Below are 24,522 nucleotides of genomic sequence, written 5' to 3'. Positions count from 1 at the left end.
CAAGGGAAATTGTTCCAAAACTGGTCTGCGATGAGGAGGCGACTTGTCCAGGTTGTACACCGTCTTCCATCCGATTGTAGCTGAGATAGGCACCAGCGCCCCCTGCAACCCCAAAGGGAAAAAGCGGTAGAAAATGGATGGATGGATGGTAATTGCTCTCGCCCTCTAGACTTAGACTTGGACTTAGACAAACTTTATTGATCCACAAGGGAAATTGTTCCAAAACTGGTCTGCGATGAGGAGGCGACTTGTCCAGGTTGTACACCTCCTTCCATCCGATTGTCGCTGAGATTGGCACCAGCGCCCCCTGCAACCCCAAAGGGAATAAGCGGTAGAAAATGGATGGATGGATGGATGGATGGTAATTCCTCTCGCCCTCTAGACTTAGACTTGGACTTAGACAAACTTTATTGATCCACAAGGGAAATTGTTCCAAAACATGTCTGCGATTAGGTAGCGACTTGTCCAGGTTGTACATTGCCTTCCATCCGATTGTAGCTGAGATAGGCCCCCTGCGACCCCAAAGGGAATAAGCGGTAGAAAATGGATGGATGGTAATTGCTCTCGCCCTCTAGACTTAGACTTGGACTTAGACAAACTTTATTGATCCACAAGGGAAATTGTTCCAAAACATGTCTGCGATTAGGTAGCGACTTGTCCAGGTTGTACACCGCCTTCCATCCGATTGTAGCTGAGATAGGCACTAGCGCCCCCTGCGACCCCAAAGGGAATAAGTGGTAGAAAAAATGGATGGATGGATGGATGGTAATTGTTCTCGCCCTCTAGACTTAGACTTGGACTTAGACAAACTTTATTGATCCACAAGGGAAATTGTTCCAAAACTGTTCAAATGGAGCACATGTAGAATCTACATGTATTAAACAAGGTTTGAGCGTTATTCTCAGACAAAAAGCAACACGACGGATATAAAAGGCATCACAAAGTCAGCAATTTAAATACAAAACCAACAAATGTGTCCGTCGCTTAGAAGGTCCGACAGGAAACAATGACTGAGGGTGGAACATTCATACTTTCTCTTCATTAAATATCCAATTTTTTTCAATTTATTTTGATTTTTTTTTCTTTTAAATACAGAGTCTCGGAAAACTGGCGTGCACAAGCGATCCCTCAGAAAGCTGGCGTGCACATCACTTGTGCACGCCAGCTTTCCGAGACTCTTATTTTGTTAGCGCAGGCAGCATGAAGCGGGGCTTTTATTGTGAAGATAGGAAATGTGCAGTCGGCCTTTAGAGTTTTGACGGAAGGGACGGCGCGAAAGTCTGTTGAAATAAAAAGTGTTTCTCGCCTTCCTCTCTGTCATTTTTTCATAATAATGAACTGGCAGCAGCCAGCGTCATCTCACAAGACCCTCGGGTGCCGTGAATGTCAATCAAGCAAGCTACGGAATTTGCCGCCAATGTTTTTCTTGTAAAGTGTATGGAAGCTGGATGAATTAGATGCCAAAAAGCAACCACTTTCATGTGGTATTGTACAGAAAGGAGGACTTTTTTTCTCCTCCATTTGAAAATGTGGGCGTTATCATCATTACTGTCTGATTCCAATCAATGCAAGTCATCAGAATCAGGTAATACACCAACTTATATTCTTGTCTTTGTGAAAGAAAGACATCTATATGTGTTACACATGCTTGTATTATCATTAAACACATTTAACTTGTTTACAAAAATGTCTCTTTCATAAATAAATAAATATAAATGATATATATAAATGAGGTAGATCCCCTCGAGTTGGTCAATTGAAAAGTAGCTCGCCTGCAGAAAAAGTGTGGGCACCCCTGTGTCAGTATGTTCCTCAGTGGGAAAAGCTTGAGTGTCTATAAAGGAATGGAAGGGTATAAACAGCCACTTAGCTTAGCATAGCATAGCAAGTGTCTACCTCCGTTGACATGTTTGAGGGGGCGAGTGGAAGATTGCCACTCTGACACTTCCACCACCCACACCCTCCCAGTCAAGTAGCCTTATCCGGTCGCCACGGTGACCACGCCATGTTTCCAGCAGACGCCGGCAGGCAGATATGTTGTTTTGTCATACATGTTTCAAATGTTTGCTGTGTTTTTTGTATCGGGTTCCCAGAGGATACGTAACACGAAACCTGTCTGTGCAAACAGGAGGAGTACTTCGCTGCTATCTGTCAGACCGTGAGGGCTCACACGGGAACCTGGGCGGTCCGCGACCAAGCGGTGGTGCCACGCCAGGCCCTCTTCAGGGCCTGCAAGTCAGTTCGGGTTACGGAACTGACTTGCATTCTCACGCTAGAGTCGAGGTTGCAACTCGCGCCACAGGCAACAAAGTGCGTCGTTTAATAGCGAACGGATCGTAGTGACGTCCGTTGACCTAAGTTCCTAAGTTGAATACAGTGGTTTGTGTTTTATAACATTGTCTGTGTCGCTGTGCACTCACATGCTTGCCAGAGCTTTCCGGGCGACTGCACTGGGCAGGCAGGGAAGGCACACAGGAAGTGAGATAAGTCCGGGACAAGAGAGACTGTGTGTGTGTGTGTGTGTGTGTGTGTGTGTGTGTGTGTGTGTGTGTGTGTGTGTGTGTGTGTGTGTGTGTGTGTGTGTGTGTGTGTGTGTGTGTGTGTGTGTGTGTGTGTGTGTGTGTGTGTGTGTGTGTGTGTGTGTGTGTGTGTGTGTGTGTGTGTGTGTGTGTGTGACTCTCTAAAGGCTTCACACTTGACAACTTTATCTGCCATTTGCAGTCAAGGCTCTGATTTCATGCGGAACTAGTCGGGCCTCATTAGGCATTTAAAAGCAGCTCTTATCAAGGTGGATCATACACAGCCAGAAGCGCTTTACGACTCGGCAAAATCATTTTATTAAAACAATATTAAATCAGTATTAGTTAGGGGGTGTAACCGTACATACTCATGCGTGACAACGACGACGTGGACTACAGGGAGGAGGTGAAGCTTGACTGGGGCAAAACCAAAAACGTGGTCCTGAACGTCGACAAGACCAAGGAGATCATTGTCGACCACAGGAAGCACCAATCCAACCGCTCTCTACTCTTGATCAACGACACAGCAGTGGAGATGGCAAAAAGTGCTTGCGTCGGATGAAAAGAGCACAGCTCCCGCCCCCCATTCTCAGCACAGTCTACAGAGGCACTATGGAGGGCCTACTGACCATCAGCATCTCTGTCTGGACTGGAGCCTGCAGTGCCTCAGACCGGAAGTCTCTGCATAGAGTGGTGAAGAAGGCGGAAAATACCATCAGGGCTCCTCTTCCTCCTATCCAGGATGATCGCAAAAAGCCGCTGCCTGACCAGGGCTCAGAAAATCTCCAGAGACTACTCCCACCCCCATCGAGGACTGTTTTCACTGCTGGACTCTAGAAAGAGGTTCCGTCAAGGTGGATCATACACAGCCAGAAGCGCTTTACGACTCGGCAAAATCATTTTATTAAAACAATATTCGATCAGTATTAGTTAGGGGGTGTAACCGTACATACTCATGCGTGACAACAACGACGTGGACTACAGGGAGGAGGTCAAACTTCACTGGGGCAAAACCAACAACGTGGTCTTGAACGTCGACAAGACCAAGGAGATCATTGTCGACTTCAGGAAGCACCAGTCCAGCCGCTCTCCGCTCTTCATCAATGGCACAGCAGTGGAGATGGCAAAAAGTGCTTGCGTCGGTTGAAAAGATCACGGCTCCCGCCCCCCATTCTCAGCACATTCTACAGAGGCACTATAGAGGGCCTAATGACCATCAGCATCTCTGTCTGGACTGGAGCCTACAGTGCCTCAGACCGGGAGTCTCTGCAGAGAGTGGTGAGGACGGGGGTAAATACCATCAGGGCTCCTCTTCCTCCTATCCAGGATGATCGCAAAAAGCCGCTGCCTGACCAGGGCTCAGAAAATCTCCAGAGACTACTCCCACCCCCATCGAGGACTGTTTTCACTGCTGGACTCTAGAAATAGAGGTTCTTTCAAGGTGGATCATACACAGCCAGAAGCACTTTACGAATCAGCAAAATCATTTTATTAAAACAATATTAAATCAGTATTAGTTAGGGGGTGTAACTGTACATACTCATGCGTGACAACAACGACGTGGACTACAGGGAGGAGGTCAAACTTGACTGGTGCAGAACCAACAACGTGGTCTTGAACGTCGACAAGACCAAGGAGATCATTGTCGACTTCAGGAAGCACCAGTCCAGCCGCACTCCACTCTTCATCAATGGCACAGCAGTGGAGATGGCAAAAAGTGCTTGCGTCGGATGAAAAGAGCACAGCTCCCGCCCCCCATTCTCAGCACATTCTACAGAGGCACTATAGAGGGCCTACTGACCAACTACATCTCTGTCTTGACTGGAGCCTGCAGTGCCTCAGACCGGAAGTCTCTGCATAGAGTGGTGAAGAAGGCGGAAAATACCATCAGGGCTCCTCTTCCTCCTATCCAGGATGATCGCAAAAAGCCGCTGCCTGACCAGGGCTCAGAAAATCTCCAGAGACTACTCCCACCCCCATCGAGGACTGTTTTCACTGCTGGACTCTAGAAAGAGGTTCCGTCAAGGTGGATCATACACAGCCAGAAGCGCTTTACGACTCGGCAAAATCATTTTATTAAAACAATATTAAATCAGTATTAGTTAGGGGGTGTAACTTTACATACTCACGCGTGACAACAACGACGTGGACTACAGGGAGGAGGTGAAACTTGACTGGGGAAGAACCAACAACGTGGTCCTGAACGTCGACAAGACCAAGGAGATCGACTTCAGGAAGCACCAATCCAGCCGCACTCCACTCTTGATCAACGACACAGCAGTGGAGATGGCAAAAAGTGCTTGCGTCGGTTGAAAAAAAAAACAGCTCCCGCCCCCCATTCTCTGCACATTCTACAGAGGCACTATAGAGGGCCTACTGACCAACTACATCTCTGTCTGGACTGGAGCCTGCAGTGCGTCAGACCGGGAGGCTCTGCAGAGAGTGGTGAGGACGGCGGAAAAGATCATCAGGGCTCCTCTTCCTCCTATCCAGGATGATCGCAAAAAGCCGCTGCCTGACCAGGGCTCAGAAAATCTGCAGGGACTCCTCCCACCCCCATCAAGGACTGTTTTCACTGCTGGACTTTAGAAATAGAGGTTCTGTCAAGGTGGATCATACACAGCCAGAAGCACTTTACGAATCAGCAAAATCATTTTATTAAAACAATATTCGATCAGTATTAGTTAGGGGTGTAACTGTACATACTCATGCGTGACAACAACGACGTGGACTACAGGGAGGAGGTGAAGCTTGACTGGGGCAGAACCAACAACGTGGTCCTGAACGTCGACAAGACCAAGGAGATCATTGTCGACTTCAGGAAGCACCAGTCCAGCCGCTCTCCGCTCTTCATCAACGGCACAGCAGTGGAGATGGCAAAAAGTGCTTGCGTCGGTTGAAAAGAGCACAAAAAGTGTAGTTTCCTCTGCCTTCTGTTCTGCTAGCCATTCTGTTGTCATGAAAAACATTTGGTGATAGTTTGATTTAGCATGCTGATTGAGTGTTCATTTATTCATCTAGCCTACATGGATTTCTATTCATTTGTCCATCAGAGAAATGTTTTTTAAGACTACTCCAATTGTTTAGCTGACTATTTATATCTCTGTATAAGCTTCTCACCTTATTCCGCATAATAAGATGGACAGTTTCCAACTGTGAATAATCCAAAAAATGGTCAAAAGCTCCAAACTTCCCGAGCTTAACTTCCCGTAGTAAGTTTCCGGAAAGTTTCCACCCCTTTGCAACCCTAGTCCTGTTAAACAACTAGATTAGTCATCCATCCATCCATTTTCTACCGCTTATTCCCTTTTGGGGTCGAAGGGGGGCGCTGGCGCCTATCTCAGCTACAATCGGGCGGAAGGCGGGGTACACCCTGGACAAGTCGCCACCTCATGGCAGGGCCAACACAGATAGACAGACAACATTCACACACTAGGGCCCATTTAGTGTTGCCAATCAACCTATCCGCAGTCATATTGAATACAATTCAAATCAAGAGTATGATTACTTATTCAATCTTAATATCGAAGTCGGGCCCCGAGGTCAAAAAGGTTGGGAAACCCTGAGCACAAAAACCACAAGGTCGAGATTGGAAGTGAGGGACAGGACCTGCACGCTGGCATTGTTATGCACCTCCACAAGCCCGGGTAGTGTCTATACAAGCAGGCCAAAAGATGAGAAATTTGGCGTGAAAATGGAGCTCTAAGCGACGAAAAGTGCAACAGCATTTGAACACATTCTTTTTATCGCTAAAGAGACACTGTTGTTGTTGTTGCAGGCTGAGGTGTGTTTGCACTTCCACTCATCCAGCATACACTGCTGCTGCCACAATCGATTAAAGGAACAAGTTGTTGTCGTGTCTGAACACAAACCTCACAGGCTTTAAACTGCTGTCAACAAAATGGACATTTTTTTCAAGACACGAGACGATCACATTGACAGCACAGAACATGTGACCCCATTCTTCACGGATGACATCATGGCTGCTGACATCATGTAATGTTGTTGTTTTTAGTATTGCATTTATATATTTATTATTATAACATTGTGCAAGGTACAGGAAATTATATATATATATATATATATATATATATATATATATATATATATATATATATATATATATATATATATATATATGTAGGTGTGGGAAAAAATCACAAGACTACTTCATCTCTACAGAACTGTTTCATGAGGGGTTCCCTCAATCATCAGGAGATTTTAATGGAAGCATTCACATACAATGGTTTATATAGAGCACAGAGTGGGTGGGTACAAGCAGGCGTAGGGTGTGGTGATTGGCTCATGTGTTACCTAGGAGGTGTTTCCGTCTGTGGCGGCATGTTGAAATGATTTCACTGCGCTTGTTGAGGGATGATAGATCTGGATGATATATAATAAACAGTTTCTCTTTTAAGCATAGGTTGCATCTTTTATTACCACTGTTGTAAGGTGTGCTGGATGCAGGGATTTGCCATGTTATTGAATATTCAACATTATTGTCTTTGAGGTTCCAAATGTGTTTGCTGAGTTCTGTAGAATTCCGCAAAGTCTGGTTTCTAAAGGAGGCGTTGTGATTATTCCATCTTGTTTTGAACGCTCCTTCGGTTAATCCTACGTACGTGTCGGATGTGTTAATGTCCTTGCGTATTACCTTTGCTTGGTAAACGACTGATGTCTGTAAGCACCTTCCGTTGAGAGGGCAATCAGGTTTCTTGCGACAGTTACATTCCTTATTGGTTTCAGAGTCGTTTAGTCTGGGGGTGGGCAGTCCTTTTGCAATTGCTTTGTTGTGGTTTGAAATGATTTGTTGCATGTTATTCATACAGCTGTAGCTCAATTTAATGTTGTTCTTGTTGAATATTTTTCTTAGGGTGTTGCCTTTGGGGAAGTGTTTGTCGATCAGAGTGAGGAACTTGCGGCCGATGTTGGTTGAGACGTCTTTGCTGAATGGCGGATTGTACCAGATGATGTTGTTTCGTTTTCTGCTCTTTTTTGGTTGGTTTCCTGGAGTGGGTTCATAGGTGAGGGTGAAGTTGTATCCGCTTTCATCAAGTGCTTTCTGGTACGGGGGGGTTGCTTGGTCGAATTCAGCTTTGCTGGATGACAGCATCGATAGCCTTTTATTAATTCCCGGAATTAATAAAAGGCTATCGATGACAGCATCGATATGTATACATATATATATATGTATACATATATATGTATATATACATATATATACATGTGATTTTTCCCACACCTACATTTTTACATATATATGTATATATATATATATATATATGTATATATATATATATATATATATATATATATATATATATATATATATGTATATATACATATAGGTATGTGTATATATATGTATATGTGTATGTATATATGTGTATATATCTATATGTATGCATATGGGACGGCGTGGCGCAGTGGGGAGAGTGGCCGTGCGCTACCCGAGCGTCCCTGGTTCAAATCCCACCTAGTACCAACCTCGTCACGTCCGTTGTGTCCTGAGCAAGACACTTCACCCTTGCTCCTGATGGGTGCTGGTTGGCGCCTTGCATGGCAGCTCCCTCCATCAGTGTGTGAATGTGTGTGTAAATGTGGAAGTAGTGTCAAAGCGCTTTGAGTACCTTGAAGGTAGAAAAGCGCTATACAAGTACAACCCATTTATTTATATATTATTATATATATATGTATATATATTTATATATATATTTTTTTTCCTCTGCTGTATTTGTTTACTCATACATTTTTAGCTTTTCTCTTCTTTTTGTGCCCTTATTTTCTTTTATAATCTGCTCATAAATGTGACTCATAAACCAAGGGAACAGAAGAGGGGTTCTGTTAGTAATGAAACAGTCGATTCCTTCAAACAGGACACACAGTGAGCCAGTTAAAGGACAAATATTTTCAATATATCCCATACGAAAGTATGGAAGACATGCTTCTTCCGTCCTTTAAGATTTTTTATTTATGAAGTGCTCATTTATCTATTTTCTACCACTTGTCCCTTTCGGGGTCAGGGGCACCCTGGACAAGTGGCCACCTCACCACAGGGCCAACACAATATTCACACACTATTTATTTGCTAAGTGGTAAAATGCAACAAACTTGTGTAGCATCCTTCATACACATTCCCCAGCAGCAGCAGCAGCGACGTAAGTGTTGTGGACATCTTCTGTCTGGCGCTGGACGAGGCTGTCAGCTTGGTAATAAGCACTCGCGCCCCCGTGTCCTGCTGGGTTATTGACCTGCTAATCACCAGGCTGTAAAAGACTGGCACAGGGACACTTGGAAAAGAACAGCTGGTGGCGACAACCCCAGCCCCCGCTGTAAATATACATTTGTGTGAAGGAAAGCACCCCCCCGCATGGACCTGACCTGACACTGGACTCTGGTCTCTGGTGCTTGTCAGGAAGTCCTCTGACTGTTGTTACATCAGCAGTTTCATACGCAGAGCTATAGAAGTGACATATTCAACTCAACTTCACCGGTGCATCCACTGTAATATCAGTGCAGTGTCATGTATTTACACTTTTACTTAGGCAAATGATGTGCTATGATAGTCCTTCTCAAATAGTGGCGCGTCTGACCTCGGGGAACATGGTTTTTTTCCTGTACCAAGAATATTTACATGCCTAATCACAGGACAGACAACATTCACACTCACATTCACACACTAGGGACCATTTAGTGTTGCCAATCAACCTATCCCCAGGTGCATGTCTTTGGAGGTGGGAGGAAGCCGGAGTACCCGGGGGGAACTCACGCAGTCACGGGGAGAACATGCAAACTCCACACAGAAAGATCCCGAGCCTGGGATTGAACCCAGGACTACTCAGGACCTTCGTATTGTGAGGCAGACGCACTAACCCCTCTTCCACCGTGCTGCAATCTACTAATAAAAGTTTCAATCAATCAATCAATCAATGTATGTGTGTATATATATATATATATACACACATACATTGATTGATTGATATATATATAAAAAATATATATATATATATATGTGTGTATATTTTTATGTATGTATGTGTGTATATATATATATATATATATATATATATATATATATATATATATACATGTATATATGTATGTATATATGCATATAAATACACACATATATGTATATATACATAAACACATATATGTGTGCGTGTATGTATATATATATATGTATATATGTACTGTATATATGTTTATATACAGTATGTGTGTATATACATGTGTGTGTGTATATATATATGTTTATGTGTATAAACGTGTGCATATATATATATATATATATATATATATATATATATATATATATATATATATATATATATATATATATATATATAAATTGGCCCTAGTGTGTGAATGTGAGTGTGAATGTTGTCTGTCTATCTGTGTTGGCCCTGCGATGAGGTGGCGACTTGTCCAGGGTGTACCCCGCCTTCCGCCCGATTGTAGCTGAGATAGGCGCCACCGCCCCCCGCGACCACAAAAGGGAATAAGCGGTAGAAAATGGACGGATGGATATATATATATATATATATATATATATATATACTGAACTTTATAATTTTGAATTTGAACGTTTTTTTTTAAATGCCCATAAAGTTCAGTTAGCAGGTTGTGTTATGTATGACTATGTCTGTTGACATTGTGTCTTGTTCAGATTTTTTTTTTTTTTTCACCATGACTATGGAAGGTTGTTTTGCATCGTGTTATGTAACTCAATACTGCGCATAACGAAAGGTCATTGACCTGTAAGACTCAGTTTGTTCCTAGTATGCCAAACTGATAACAGCATCAACATTGTCAGACTATTAACATGAATGTGGGTAAGATCCCTTATTATAAATATTATTATTATGTGTGACTATGTCTGTTGACATTGTGTGTTGTTTGGAGTTTGTTTGTTTTTTGTTTTTTTTGCACCATGACTAGGGAAGGTTGTTTGCTTTGGGTCATATAGGTGAATGCTGTGTATAATCAAAGATCATTGACTTAAAATACTCACGTTGTCCCCGAGAATGGCGGACTAGGATCAACATCAACATTGTCGCGTGTCCTGGACAGTCCTTCATACAAACGTCGTCCTCGCGCGTGGATCGATGGCCACTGACACTGCAGGCGTCCACTTCCACCAGGCTTGTCATTTTAATTTGGAGGCAAACACAAACATTGTCGCACCGCTCTCAGAAATCATTCGAACCGCTCGTTCGCCAAACCCCCGATTCACTCCTCCGTGCTCCCTCGCCATGCCAGCTCCGAGCGAGCGTGCAGAACTTATTTCCCCCGCTAACACGTTTTCATTCTGGCGCGGAGTGCCGTGTCACAATTCCACCGAGTTTTCAATCTGCTCAGTAGCACCAAACCCTAATTTCCAATCTAGGGCCCGAGATAAGAGATGAGTTTTTAATGGAGAGAATGTCATGCCTGCTGGCCGCCACCTATCTACATCTCATTTACTGCACTAAGTGTTGGGACCTTGCACTCTCCTCGCATACTAAAGTCTCCATCATCCACTCTGCCGCCAGTCCACGTTATTAATAAACACACTGCGGAGCTTTAGCTGACTCGTCTATTTACTCCGAAGGAATTGACTTTTGACACAGGAAAACGTGAAAAGTTGAGAAGTGAGAAGCAAATGATATTCATGGAATTGAAGACATGTTCATCAAAAACTGTTACAGCAGTTTGATTGTACCGTATTTTCCGGGCCATAGGGCGCACTGGATTATAAGGCGCACTGGCGATGAGCGGGTCTATTTTCATACAAAAGGCGCACCAGATTGTACATTATATATGTATATATATATACTGTTTATGTTTAAATAAGTAGGGCAGCACGGTGGTATAGGGGTTAGTGCTTCTGCCTCACAATACGAAGGTCCTGGGTTCGATCCTGCACTGTTCTCCCCGTGACCGCGTGGGTTCCCTCCGGGTACTCCGGCCGGACTTCCTCCCACCTTCAAAGACATGCACCTGGGGATAGGTTGATTGGCAACACTAAATGGTCCCTAGTCTGTGAATGTTGTTTATCTGTGTTGGCCCTGCAATTAGGTAGCGACTTGTCCAGGGTGTACCCCGCCTTGCAGCTGAGATAGGCTCCAGCACCCCCCGCGACCCCCAAATGGGACACGCGGCAGAAGATGGATGGATGGATTTGCATTATTGCTGTAAACGAATAAAAATCCATAAACCCGCCGCACAACTTTCTGAGCCGCGGGGTTCAAAGCGTAGGAAAAACGTAGCGGGTTAAAATGTAAAGGTTATGAAATTTCACACAGTACATGTATGTTTTTTGACACATTTTCTCATTTCAATGCGTTTTTTTTTTTTTTTTTTTCATAACTACTTACCTTGTAGGTTGTCACTGAAGTTATTAAAAGTATTACACCTGTGAAGTGAAAACCATTTCAGGTGACTACCTCTTGAAGCTCATGGAGAGAATGCAGAGAGTCTGCAAAGCCGTAATCGGAGCAGAGGGTGGCTATTTTGAAGAAACTAGAATATAAACATGTTTTCAGTTATTTCACCTTTTTTTGTTAAGTACATAACTCCACGTGTTAATTCATGTATATATATATGTATATATATATATGTATATATATATATATATATATATATATATATCCACGCATCCATCCCTCCGTATTCTACCGCCTGTCCCTTTTGGGGTGGCGGGGGCTGCTGGAGCAAATGTATGTATATATATATGTATGTATAAGTATATGTATAAGTATATGTATGTATATCTGTATGTAAAAGTATATGTGTATAAATATATGTACGTATTTATGTATGTATATGTATATATAAGTATATACGTATTTATGTATGTATATGTATATATAAGTATATGTATGTATATATGTATGTATATGTATATATAAGTATATGTATGTATATATGTATGTATATGTATATATAAGTATATGTATGTATATATGTATGTCCGTCCCCCGGTGGAATGAAACTCATTCCAAACAATCGCCCTCTTTCTCCCACTTAAAATGATGACAGAGGTCTGTAATTTTCATCATAGGTACACTTCAACTGTGAAAGGAATTTTAAAGAATTTATTTGTAAATTATGGTGGAAAATAAGTATTTGGTCAACCACTCAAAAATCTCACTGATGGAAGGAGGTTTTGGCTCAAAATCTCAGGATACATGGCCCCATTCATTCTTTCCTTAACACGGATCAATCGTCCTGTCCCCTTAGCAGAAAAACAGCCCCAAAGCATGATGTTTCCACCCCCATGCTTCACAGTAGGTGTGGTGTTCTTGGGATGCAACTCAGTATTCTTCCTCCAAACATGAAGAGTTAAGTTTATACCAAAATGTTATATTTTGGTGGGCTTCACGGTGGCAGAGGGGTTAGTGCGTCTGCCTCACAATACGAAGGTCCTGCAGTCTTGGGTTCAATCCCAGGCTTGGGATCTTTCTCACCCGTTCTCCAAAAACATGCACCTGGGGATAGGTTGATTGGCAACACTAAATTGGACCTAGTGTGTGAATGTGAGTGTGAATGTTGTCTGTCTATCTGTGTTGGCCCTGCGATGAGGTGGTGACTTGTCCAGGGTTTACCCCGCCTTATGCCCGATTGTAGCTGAGATAGGCGCCAGCGCCCCTCGCGACCCCAAAATGGAATAAGCGGTAGAAAATGGATGGATGGATGGACCACATGACATTCTCCCAATCCTCCGCTGTATCATCCATGTATCCATTTTGGTATAAACTCAACTGGTGGTGTTTGGAGGAAGAAGAATACTGAGTTGCATCCCAAGAACACCATACCTACTGTGAAGCATGGGGGTGGAAACATCATGCTTTGGGGCTGTTTTTCTGCTAAGGGGACAGGACGATTGATCCGTGTTAAGGAAAGAATGAATGGGGCCATGTATCCTGAGATTTGGAGCCAAAACCTCCTTCCATCAGTGAGAGCTTTGAATGGTTGACCAAATACTTATTTTTCACCATAATTTACAAATAAATTCTTTAAAATTCTTACAATGTGAATTCCTGGATCTTTTTTTCACATTCTGTCTCTCACAGTTGAAGTGTACCTATGATGAAAATTACAGACCTCTGTCATCATTTCTCCCGTCCAAAGGCAAAACCTAGTAACTCGCTTTTAGCTGATTTGGAGAAAACAAAGGAAAACCGATCTATCTTGATGCTGTCTTACAAAGATCTACAAAGTCGTCAAAGGTATAAATGTTTTCTTGAGCTTTCATTTTCTTGCCGATTGAGCCATGGATTGAATCTGCTCTCATGAACGTGTGCCCTTTCTCCAGATATTTTATCACAATCTCGGGTGGGCCCCATTCTGTGTTTGCACATTGGGCAAGAAGCCGTGTGTACAGCGTCCAGTTTTTATTCTGACCTCCACAGTTATCTGCCCCAAAAGAGTATGCAAGGGGAAGAATCAAGAACAATACATTTAATGAAGGTGCTTGCAACGTCCTGGGCCAATCTTCCAAATATCCCCTCCTGCCGTAATGTCACATAATCAGCTTGACCGTCGGCCCCCATTCGTGCAAATGTCTCATTAAAGACACTAAGGCGACTGACAAAGAAGCTCCGATTGGTCCCTTGAGATACTAGGTTCTTCTGTTGTATCCACGCGGTTATGTGGTAGTTGCTAGGACCTGCCATGCGGCGTAACAGCTTACTTACGGAACAAATTACAATATCGCGTACACTAATGTAAAGCATATCACTTAGGACAGGGGTGGCTCTTTTGATGACTCCATCTGGCTCGGATAAATTTAATATGACGTTGCTTAACACGATAAATAATGAATAATTCCACTTGTAATCATGGTGTTAAAAATAACGTTCAAAATATAAAACATTCTCATGCATTTTTAATCCATCCATCCGTTTTCTACCGCACCTGTTCAAGACGTTGCGTTAATGGTAAGAAGTTATTTATTTATTATTGGTTATTTTGGGGCTTGCCCCCCCTGGGGGTTCTTTAGACCACCAAGCACCGAGATGAGAGCCTGTTTCAGGGTTACAATATTGTTTTATTTTTCAACAAGTCTCAGTTAGTTGCTTTCCAGCAATTGTATTTTTCTCTTTTCTTCTCGCTCGCACTCTGGCTCCAGCCCCAACCTCGTCTCTCCTCCTGGCTGCTGCTTATAACAGAGCGACAGGTGATTAGATAACAAGGCCCAGGTGGGCCATCTACGCACCTGTCGGTGATTTCGAGGCCGGTCCTGGCACACCCCAGTTCGGTGCAGGCCAGCAGGGCACGCCCCCTCCACAGTTAGCTCGAGAATAACAATGTTATTACGAAGAATAAGAGACCTATTATACTATATAAATGTTGGTCTTACTTAAAAATGCACACGTTTAGTTGTGTTCAGTGTAAAAAAAAATATTATATGGCTCTTACGGAAATACATTTAAAAAAATGTGGCTTTTTGGCTCTCTCAGCCAAAAAGGTTCCCGACCCCTGACCTAGGAACTCCAAAATTATTATCAGCTCAGTTTTGACCAAAATTGAGTTACTGGGTTTTGCCTTTGGACGGGAGATTTTAAGTCAATCAATCAATCAATCAATCAATGTTTACTTATATAGCCCTAAATCACTAGTGTCTCAAATGGCTGCACAAACCACTACCACATCCTCGGTAGGCCCACATAAGGGCAAGGAAAACTCACACCCAGTGGGACGTCGGTGACAATGATGACTATGAGAACCTTGGAGAGGAGGAAAGCAATGGATGTCGAGCGGGTCTAACATGATACTGTGAAAGTTCAATCCATAATGGATCCAACACAGTCGCGAGAGTCCAGTCCAAAGCGGATCCAACACAGCAGCGAGAGTCCCGTTCACAGCGGAGCCAGCAGGAAAACATCCCAAGCGGAGGCGGATCAGCAGCGCAGAGATGTCCCCAGCCGATACACAGGCAAGCAGTACATGGCCACCGGATCGGACCGGACCCCCTCCACAAGGGAGAGTGGGACATAGAAAAAAAGAAAAGAAACGGCAGATCAACTGGTCTAAAAAGGGAGTCTATTTAAAGGCTAGAGTATACAAATGAGTTTTAAGGTGAGACTTAAATGCTTCTACTGAGGTGGCATCTCGAACTGTTACCGGGAGGGCATTCCAGAGTACTGGAGCCCGAAATGAAAAAGCTCTATCGCCCGCAGACTTTTTTTGGGCTTTGGGAATCACTAATAAGCCGGAGTCTTTTGAAGGCAGATTTCTTGCCGGGACATATGGTACAATACAATCGGCAAGATAGGATGGAGCTAGACCGTGTAGTATTTTATACGTAAGTAGTAAAACCTTAAAGTCACATCTTAAGTGCACAGGAAGCCAGTGCAGGTGAGCCAGTACAGGTGTAATGTGATCAAACTTTCTTGTTCTTGTCAAAAGTCTAGCAGCCGCATTTTGTACCAACTGTAATCTTTTAATGCTAGACATGGGGAGACCCAAAAATAATACGTTACAGTTTGTTGCAACTCAACGCCCAAAAAACGGAAATGCTGATTATCGGTCCTGCTAGACACCGACCTCTATTTAATAATACAACTCTAACATTTGACAACCAAACAATTAAACAAGGCGACTCGGTAAAGAATCTGGGTATTATCTTTGACCCAACTCTCTCCTTTGAGGCACACATTAAAAGCGTTACTAAAACGGCCTTCTTTCATCTCCGTAATATCGCTAAAATTCGCTCCATTCTGTCCACTAAAGACGCCGAGATCATTATCCATGCGTTTGTTACGAGAACTTGCACAATCGCTGGTTGACTAAATGCTTTTTTGCCCCACATTATACATATATATTTATTCAATATATACATATATATATATATATATATATATATATATATATATATACATATATATATATATTTATTCAGTACAGGCCAAAACTTTGGAGACACCTTCTCATTTCAATGAGTTTTCTTTATTTTCACAACTATTTACCTTGTAGGTTGTCACTGAAGTTATTAAAACTATTACACCTGTGAACTGGGGACGGCGTGGCGCAGTGGGAGAGTGGCCGTGCGCAACCCGAGGGTCACTGGTTCAAATCCCACCTAGTACCAACCTCGTCACGTCCGTTGTGTCCTGAGCAAGACACTTCACCCTTGCTCCTGATGGGTGCTGGTTGGCGCCTTGCATGGCAGCTCCCTCCATCAGTGTGTGAATGTGTGTGTGAATGTGGAAGTAGTGTCAAAGCGCTTTGAGTACCTTGAAGGTAGGAAAGTGCTATACAAGTACAACCCATTTATCCTTTATAACTAAAAACCATTTCAGGTGACTACCTCTTCATCGAGAGAATACAGAGTGTGCACAAAGCAGTAATCGGAGCAAAGTGTTGCTATTTTGAAGAAACTTCAAAGTTTTTTCACCTTTTTTTTGTTAACTTCCTAACTCCACGTGTTCATTCATAGTTTTTAAAGACAACACATTGAATAAGAAGGTGTGTCCAGACTTCAGGCCTGTTCTGTATGTTGCTTGTTTTTTCTAATTATCGCCTGCATTGAATCAACACTTTGTCCACTTTGTGCTTGAGGTAAAAACACCCCGGTTATAATAACAGCATTTTATCTTCGTATTTGTATCTGGCGGTTGCCATGAACACTTAGATGCCAGCATTGCAGTCGGGCCTGAGGCAAGAAGCTTTTTAAAGGGAGTAGGATGCACCTCTGACCCCCCTTCGCCAGACCGTGCGTGTCGGACAGCGGCCACATGGCATCCCCGATGAAGCGTCCCATTATCATCCCTCCTCCTCCGTGTCAATAAAGCCGCCGTCCCCCGGTGGAAAGAAGCTCATTCCAAACAATCGCCCTCTTTCTGCCGCCTCTCCTCCTCGCTCTGCCCCCGGGGTGACATCACATCATTCCGCACGGTGCTCCGACACAAGCCAGGCCATTGTGACTCTGGCAAAACAAGCGGCCGCACAGTCGCGGGCGTGCGCGTGTATTTTTATCTCGTACTCTTAGCACTAATGTCACGTCATGATAATAATCTGCGTCGCCAACGCTTTTTTTTTTTAATAACAGACATTTTTTCCCCCCCTCCTGTCAATGCCCGCAGGGCCGCTGCGTGATCACGGTGCAGCTCGCCGATGAGGAGCTGGCTGCGGACGAGGAGGGCGCCGACTACTTCCTGCTGTTTGTGGGCAGCACACAGAGGCACCTGACCAGCACACTGAGGAGCGGCCATGACACCTTGCAGGCGCTGTGTCCCGGTAAAGCCGCTTAAAGTAGCATCTGTATGGTTTCACCACTCTTGTACCAGCAACACACTATAGTACCAAGAGTTGGTACTGGTACCAACTTCGAACCACAAAAATACTATTATGGGCTTTACGTTGACAAAAAATCTTATGGTACATTAAACATATGTTTCTTATTGCAATTTTTTTGTGAATTATATTTATATAGTGAAGTGAATTATATTTATATAGCGCTTTTCTCTAGTGACTCAAAGTGCTTTACATAGTGAAACCCAATATCTAAGTTACATTTAAAGCAGTGTGGGTGGCACTGGGAGCAGGTGGGTAAAGTGTCTTGCCCAAGGACACAACGGCAGTGACTAGGATGGCGGAAGCGGGAATCGAACCTGCAACCCTCAAGTTGCTGGCACGGCCACTCTACCAACCGAGCTATACCGCCCCTTAAATAAGATAGTGAGCATACAAGAAAACTATTTGTTTATCAGTAAGTAAGCAAACAAAGGCATCAACACAAACCCTGTTTCCATAGGAGTTGGGGAATTGTGTTAGATGTAAATATAAACGGAATAGAATAATTTGCGGAAGGCGGGGTACACCCTGGACAAGTCGCCACCTCAGTGACAGTGTTAAAGTTCCCAGAAATGCGGGGAACTGTCGGTATAATGATAAGCAAACACACCACAGACCCTTTCCAAAAGATTTGAAAATCATGGAAAAGTCTATTTATTTCCATAATTCCATTCCATTTTTTTGGATTGATTGTGTGGAGTTTGCATGTCTTTGGACAAGTCGCCACCTCATCACAGGGCCAACACAGATAGACAGACAACATTCACACTCACATTCACACACTAGGGACCATTTAGTGTTGCCAATCAACCTATCCCCAGGTGCATGTCTTTGGAGGTGGGAGGGGCCTATCCCCAGGTGCATGTCTTGGGAGGTGGGAGGAAGCCGGAGTACCCGGAGGGAACCCACGCATTCACGGGGAGAACATGCAAAAACTCCACACAGAAAGATCCCGAGCCTGGATTTGAACCCAGGACTGCAGGACCTTCGTATTGTGAGGCAGACGCACTAACCCCTCTGCCACCGTGAAGCCCTTGGGAAATTGTGTTAGATGTAAATATAAACAGAATACAATGATTTGCAAATCCTTTTCAACCCATATTCAGTTGAATGCACTACAAAGAAGATATTTGTGAAGTGAATTATATTTATATAGCGCTTTTTCTCTAGTGACTCAAAGCGCTTTACATAGTGAAACCCAATATCTAAGTTACATTCAAACCAGTGTGGGTGGCACTGGGAGCAGGTGGGTAAAGTGCCTTGCCCAAGGACACAACGGCAGTGACTAGGTTGGCAAAAGCGGGAATTGAACCTGCAACCCTCAAGTTGCTGGCACGGCCACTCTACCAACCGAGCTAAACCGCCCCAAAAAAATAAACACATAAACTTTATTTTTTGTTTTTGCAAATAATAATTAACTTCGTAGTTGGGAAAGGGCATGTTCACCACTGTGTTGCATCACCTTTTCTTTTAACCTTTCAGCATTAATGGTGCCTTCACAGATGTGTAAGTTACCCATGCCTTGGGCACTAATGCACCCCCATACCATCACTGATGCTGGCTTTTGAACTTTGCGTCGATAACAGTCTGGATGATTCGCTTCCCCTTTGGTCCGGATGACACGATATCGAATATTTCCAAAAACAATTTGAAATGGGGACTCGTCAGAACACTTTTCCAATTTGCATCAGTCCATCTTAGATGATCTCGGGTCCAGAGAAGCCGGCGGCGTTTCTGGATGTTGTTGATAAATGTAATACCGGAAATTATCGGTATCCGTTTCAAAAAGTAATATTCATGACTTTTTAAAACGCAGCTGAACGGAGTGGTACACGGACGTAAAGAGCAGTTGCCTCTCCCAGTCATACTTGCCAACCCTCCCAATTTTCCCGCGAGACTCCAAAATTTCAGTGCCCCTCCCAAAAATCTCCCGTGGCAACCAGTCTCCGAATTTCTCCCGATTTCCACCCAGACAACAATATATGGGGGCGTGCCAGCCCAGTCACATAATATCTACGGCTTTTCACACACACAAGTGAATGCAAGGCATACTTTGTCAACAGCCATACAGGTCACACTGAGAGTGGCCGTATAAACAACTTTAACACTGTTACAAATATGCGCCACACTGTGAACCCACACCAAACAAGAAGGACAAAACACATTTCGGGAGAACATCCGTATCGTGACACAACATAACAAATACCCAGAATCCCTTGCAGCACTAACTCTTCCGGGACGCTACAATATACACCCCCCACTATCCCTTAAACCCTTCCCCCCACCTCCACCTCCTCATGCTCCCTCAGGGAGAGCATGTCCCAAATTCCAAGCTGCTGTTTTGAGGCATCTTAAAAAAAATAATGCACTTTGTGACTTGAATAATAAATATGGCAGTGCCATGTTGGCATTTTTTTTCCATAATTTGAGTTGGTTTTTTTTTTAGGCGGCATAGCTCGGTTGGTAGAGTGGCTGTGCCAGCAACTTGAGGGTTGCAGGTTCGATTCCCGCTTCCGCCATCCGAGTCACTGCCGTTGTGTCCTTGGGCAAGACACTTTACCCACCTGCTCCCAGTGCCACCCACACTGGTTTAAATGTAACTTAGATATTGGGTTTCACTATGTAAAAAGCGCTTTAAGTCACTAGAGAAAAGCGCTATATAAATATAGAAGAGAGAATACCTTGTTACATTGTTTAATGCATCCAGCGGGGCATCACAACAACATTAGACATAACAATGTGTTCATTCCACCGCTGTATATATCGGCATCGGTTGATATCAGAATCGGTAATTAAGAGTTGGACAATATCGGATATCGGCAAAAAAAGCCATTATCGGACATCTCTAATAATAATACATTTTACTTATAAGACACCTCAAGGACACCGTACAAAAAACTAAACAATAAAATCAATTGGATAAAAACAACAACAACAACAGAGATAGATAACATTTACAGTGAACACACAGTCAGGAATTGGTTTGTTTCCAGTCTTGCTTTGAAGAGGGAAATTGAGTCCTAATTGCAAAGGTCTGGTGGTAGCGAGTTCCAAGGATGATCGGCTGAAGGCTGGGGCACCCGTGGTAGACAGTTTATATAAGGGGACAGTGAGATTGACACAGGACAAGGATCTTAGGGACTGGGAGAGCGTGGTGACACGGAGCAGATGTGGATGGCTTTGAAAGTGAGGAGAATTATTTGAAATTGGGTACGGTGTTGGATGGCGAGCCAGTGGAGTTGCTGCAGAACAGGGGGGATGTGCTGGAAATACCATAGTTTATGTCCCCACATGACCCCGGCTGGAGAAATACTACACAGAAACACTCTAGAGCATCCATCCATCTATCTTCTTCCGCTTATCCGAGGTCGGGTCACGGGGGCAGCAGCCTAAGCAGGGAAACCCAGACTTCCCTCTCCCCAGCCACTTCGTCTAGCTCTTCCCGGGGGATCCCGAGGCGTTCCCAGGCCAGCCGGGAGACATAGTCTTTCCAACGTGTCCTGGGTCTTCCCCGTGGCCTCCTACCGGTTGGACGTGCCCTAAACACCTCCCTAGGGAGGCGTTCGGGTGGCATCCTGACCAGATGCCCGAACCACCTCATCTGGCTCCTCTCCATGTGGAGGAGCAGCGGCTTTACTTTGAGTTCCTCCCGGATGGCAGAGCTTCTCACCCTATCTCTAAGGGAGAGACCTGGAAACTCATTTGGGCCGCTTGTACCCGTGATCTTATCCTTTCGGTCATGACCCAAAGCTCATGACCATAGGTGAGGATGGGAACGTAGATCGACCGGTAAATTGAGAGCTTTGCCTTCCGGCTCAGCTCCTTCTTCACCACAACGGATCGATACAACGTCCGCATTACTGAAGACGCCGCACCGATCCGCCTGTCGATCTCACGATCCACTCTTCCCTCACTCGTGAACAAGACTCCTAGGTACTTGAACTCCTCCACTTGGGGCAGGGTCTCCTCCCCAACCCGGACCCAATATCTAAGTTACATTTAAACCAGTGTGGGTGGCACTGAGAGCAGGTGGGTAAAGTGTCTTGCCCAAGGACACAACAGCACTGATTAGGATGGCGGAAGCGGGAATCGAACCTGCAACCCTCAAGTTGCTGGCACAGCCACTCTACCAACCGAGCTAGACCGCCCCAAAAAATTAAACACATAAACTTTATTTTTTGTTTTTGCAAATAATAATTAACTTCGTAGTTGGGAAAGGGCATGTTCACCACTGTGTTAGATTACCTTTTCTTTTAACCTTTCAGCATTAATGGTGCCTTCACAGATGTGTAAGTGACCCATGCCTTGGGCACTAATTAATGCATACCATCACAGATGCTGGCTTTTGAACTTTGCATTGATAAAAGTCTGGATGGTTCGCTTCCCCTTTAGTCCGGATGACACGGTATCGAATATTTCCAAAAACAATTTGAAATGTGGACTCGTCAGACCACAGAACACTTTTCCAATTTGCATCAGTCCGTCTTAGATGATCTCGGGTCCAGAGTAGCCGGCGGCGTTTCTGGATGTTGTTGATAAATGTAATACCGGAAACTATCGGTATCTGTTTCAAAAACCCGGAGATGGCACTCCACCCTTTCCCGGGCGAGAACCATGGACTCGGACTTGGAGGTGCTGATTCTCAATCCGGTCGCTTCACACTCGGCTGCGAACCGATCCAGCGAGAGCTAAAGATCCCGTTTCAGATGAAGCCATCAGGACCACATCATCTGCAAAAAGCAGAGACCTAATCCTGCAGCCACCAAACCAGAACCCCTCAACACCTTGACTGCGCCTAGAAATTCTGTCCATAAAAGTTATGAACAGAATGGGTGACAAAGGACAGCCTTGGCGGAGTCCAACCCTCACTGGAAATGTGTTCGACTTACTGCCGGCAATGCGGACCAAGCTCTGACACTGATCATACAGGGAGTGGACCGCCACAATCAGACAGTCCGATACCCCATACTCTCTGAGCACTCCCCACAGGACTTCCCGAGGGACACGGTCCAATGCCTTCTCCAAGTCCACAAAGCACATGTAGACTGGTTGGGCAAACTCCCATGCACCCTCAAGAACCCTGCCCAGAGTATAGAGCTGGTCCACAGTTCCACGACCAGGACGAAAACCACACTGTTCCTCCTGAATCCGAGGTTGGACTATCCGGCGTAGCCTCCTCTCCAGTACACCTGAATAAACCTTACCGGGAAGGCTGAGATTGTGATCCCACTATAGTTGGAACACACTCTAGAGCAGTGGTTCTCAAATGGGGGTATGCGTACCCCTAGGGGTACCCCTTGGCATACCTCCAGGTACCCCCAGGAATACTTCAACAAAATATGAATACAACAATGCAATATTCAGTATTGACAGCTGGATGTTTTGTGGACATGTTCCATAAATATTGATGTTAAAGATTTCTTTGTGGGTAACACAAGGCATATTGACAGAGCTTAAGCCATTGTTACTATAACAATCTACAAGATTAATATAGGTTGCCTTTCTCTCTTCCCCTTCATCTTTTGGTATTCCTTTTTTTTTCTTATTATCTTTCTAGCTATCATTATGTAGACGTATTGTTGCATTTGAACAACTGTATTGTTGATAATAGAAGTAAACTATCGGTTGGTAGAGTGGCCGTGCCAGCAACTCGAGGGTTGCAGGTTCGATTCCCGCTTCCGCCATCCTAGTCACTGCCGTTGTGTCCTTGGGCAAGGCACTTTACCCACCTGCTCACAGTGCCACCCACACTGCTTTAAAATGTAACTTCGATATTGAGTTTCACTATGTAAAGTGCTTTGAGTTGCTAGAGAAAAGCGCTATATAAATATAATTCACTTCATGATCAATAGCGCTTTTTCCATTGGTATTTGTATTGCTCCAGTTTTAGTGTAAAAATGCTCATTGTCATTACTATATTATTATTTATTTCACTAACTGCTTATTTGCTATCACTTTTACGATCATATTTGTACATATTGTATGTGCTGGTGTTGTTCTATTGTTATTGTTGTATTTGCTGTTGTTGTTTTTGTCTTTCTGTCTAATCCCTCCTCTTATCCCCACAATTTCCCCCTTCTGTCTTCCTTTTTTTCCTATTTCCATCCCCTCCTGCTCCGGCCGGGCTGCACCAAATGATAATATAAATTAAGGCTGGGCAACGATTAAAAATTTTAATCGAAGTTAATCGCACTATTTCTCCGATTAATCGTGATTAACTGCATTGTATACGCAAAGCCCAATAATGAATTCAAAAGTAGTGTGTAGTGCACCTTTATTGGAATATTCTCCCACATGAAAAGCGCCAAAACATTTGTTGTGCAAACACAATTTAAATCAGTCCTTGTTAAACAGTAGCAGTTAAATAGCATATTTTAGGAAAATCAACTCAAAAAATTTAAATGCAAACATTTAAGCTTATTGCCACTGCCAGGGTATTTAAGTTATCCTGTTTGTTATGGAAAATAAATATAATCTACATACAAATCTCTGAGCCACAATCATAACATCTGAACAGGCAATTTCTGAGGTAACAGCAGAAACATTTTTTTTATCAGGGATCTTATGTTTACAAAACCTATATTATAGGTAGTGGGCTGTTTTAGGGAATTTTGGATCAAATGATCCGTAGTAGCAATATTAATAATGTTGTGTTTATTCTGCGTAGTGCACTTAAAATAATGATGACCATATCTAGGAATTGATATGATGGGAATTTTCC

The 24,522-nt window shown here is 43.8% G+C and overlaps 1 protein-coding gene across 6 annotated transcripts in view; it reads left to right on the top strand.

Annotated features, from left to right (window-relative positions):
* Nucleotides 1-24,522, top strand: part of LOC133548231 (A-kinase anchor protein 13) — a 411,300-nt gene that overhangs the window by 125,318 nt on the left and 261,460 nt on the right. For all 6 annotated transcript variants that reach the window (XM_061893549.1, XM_061893546.1, XM_061893547.1 and 3 more), the window contains exon 3: nt 17,591-17,744. In XM_061893549.1, coding sequence (XP_061749533.1) covers nt 17,591-17,744 — 154 coding nt within the window. The remainder of the gene's footprint in view (nt 1-17,590; nt 17,745-24,522) is intronic.

This window comes from Nerophis ophidion, linkage group LG02 (assembly GCF_033978795.1).
Source record: "Nerophis ophidion isolate RoL-2023_Sa linkage group LG02, RoL_Noph_v1.0, whole genome shotgun sequence".
In the NCBI taxonomy this organism is placed as follows: domain Eukaryota; kingdom Metazoa; phylum Chordata; class Actinopteri; order Syngnathiformes; family Syngnathidae; genus Nerophis; species Nerophis ophidion.
Note: the sequence above shows the minus strand (reverse complement) of the source record. Positions and strands in the feature narration are given on the sequence as shown.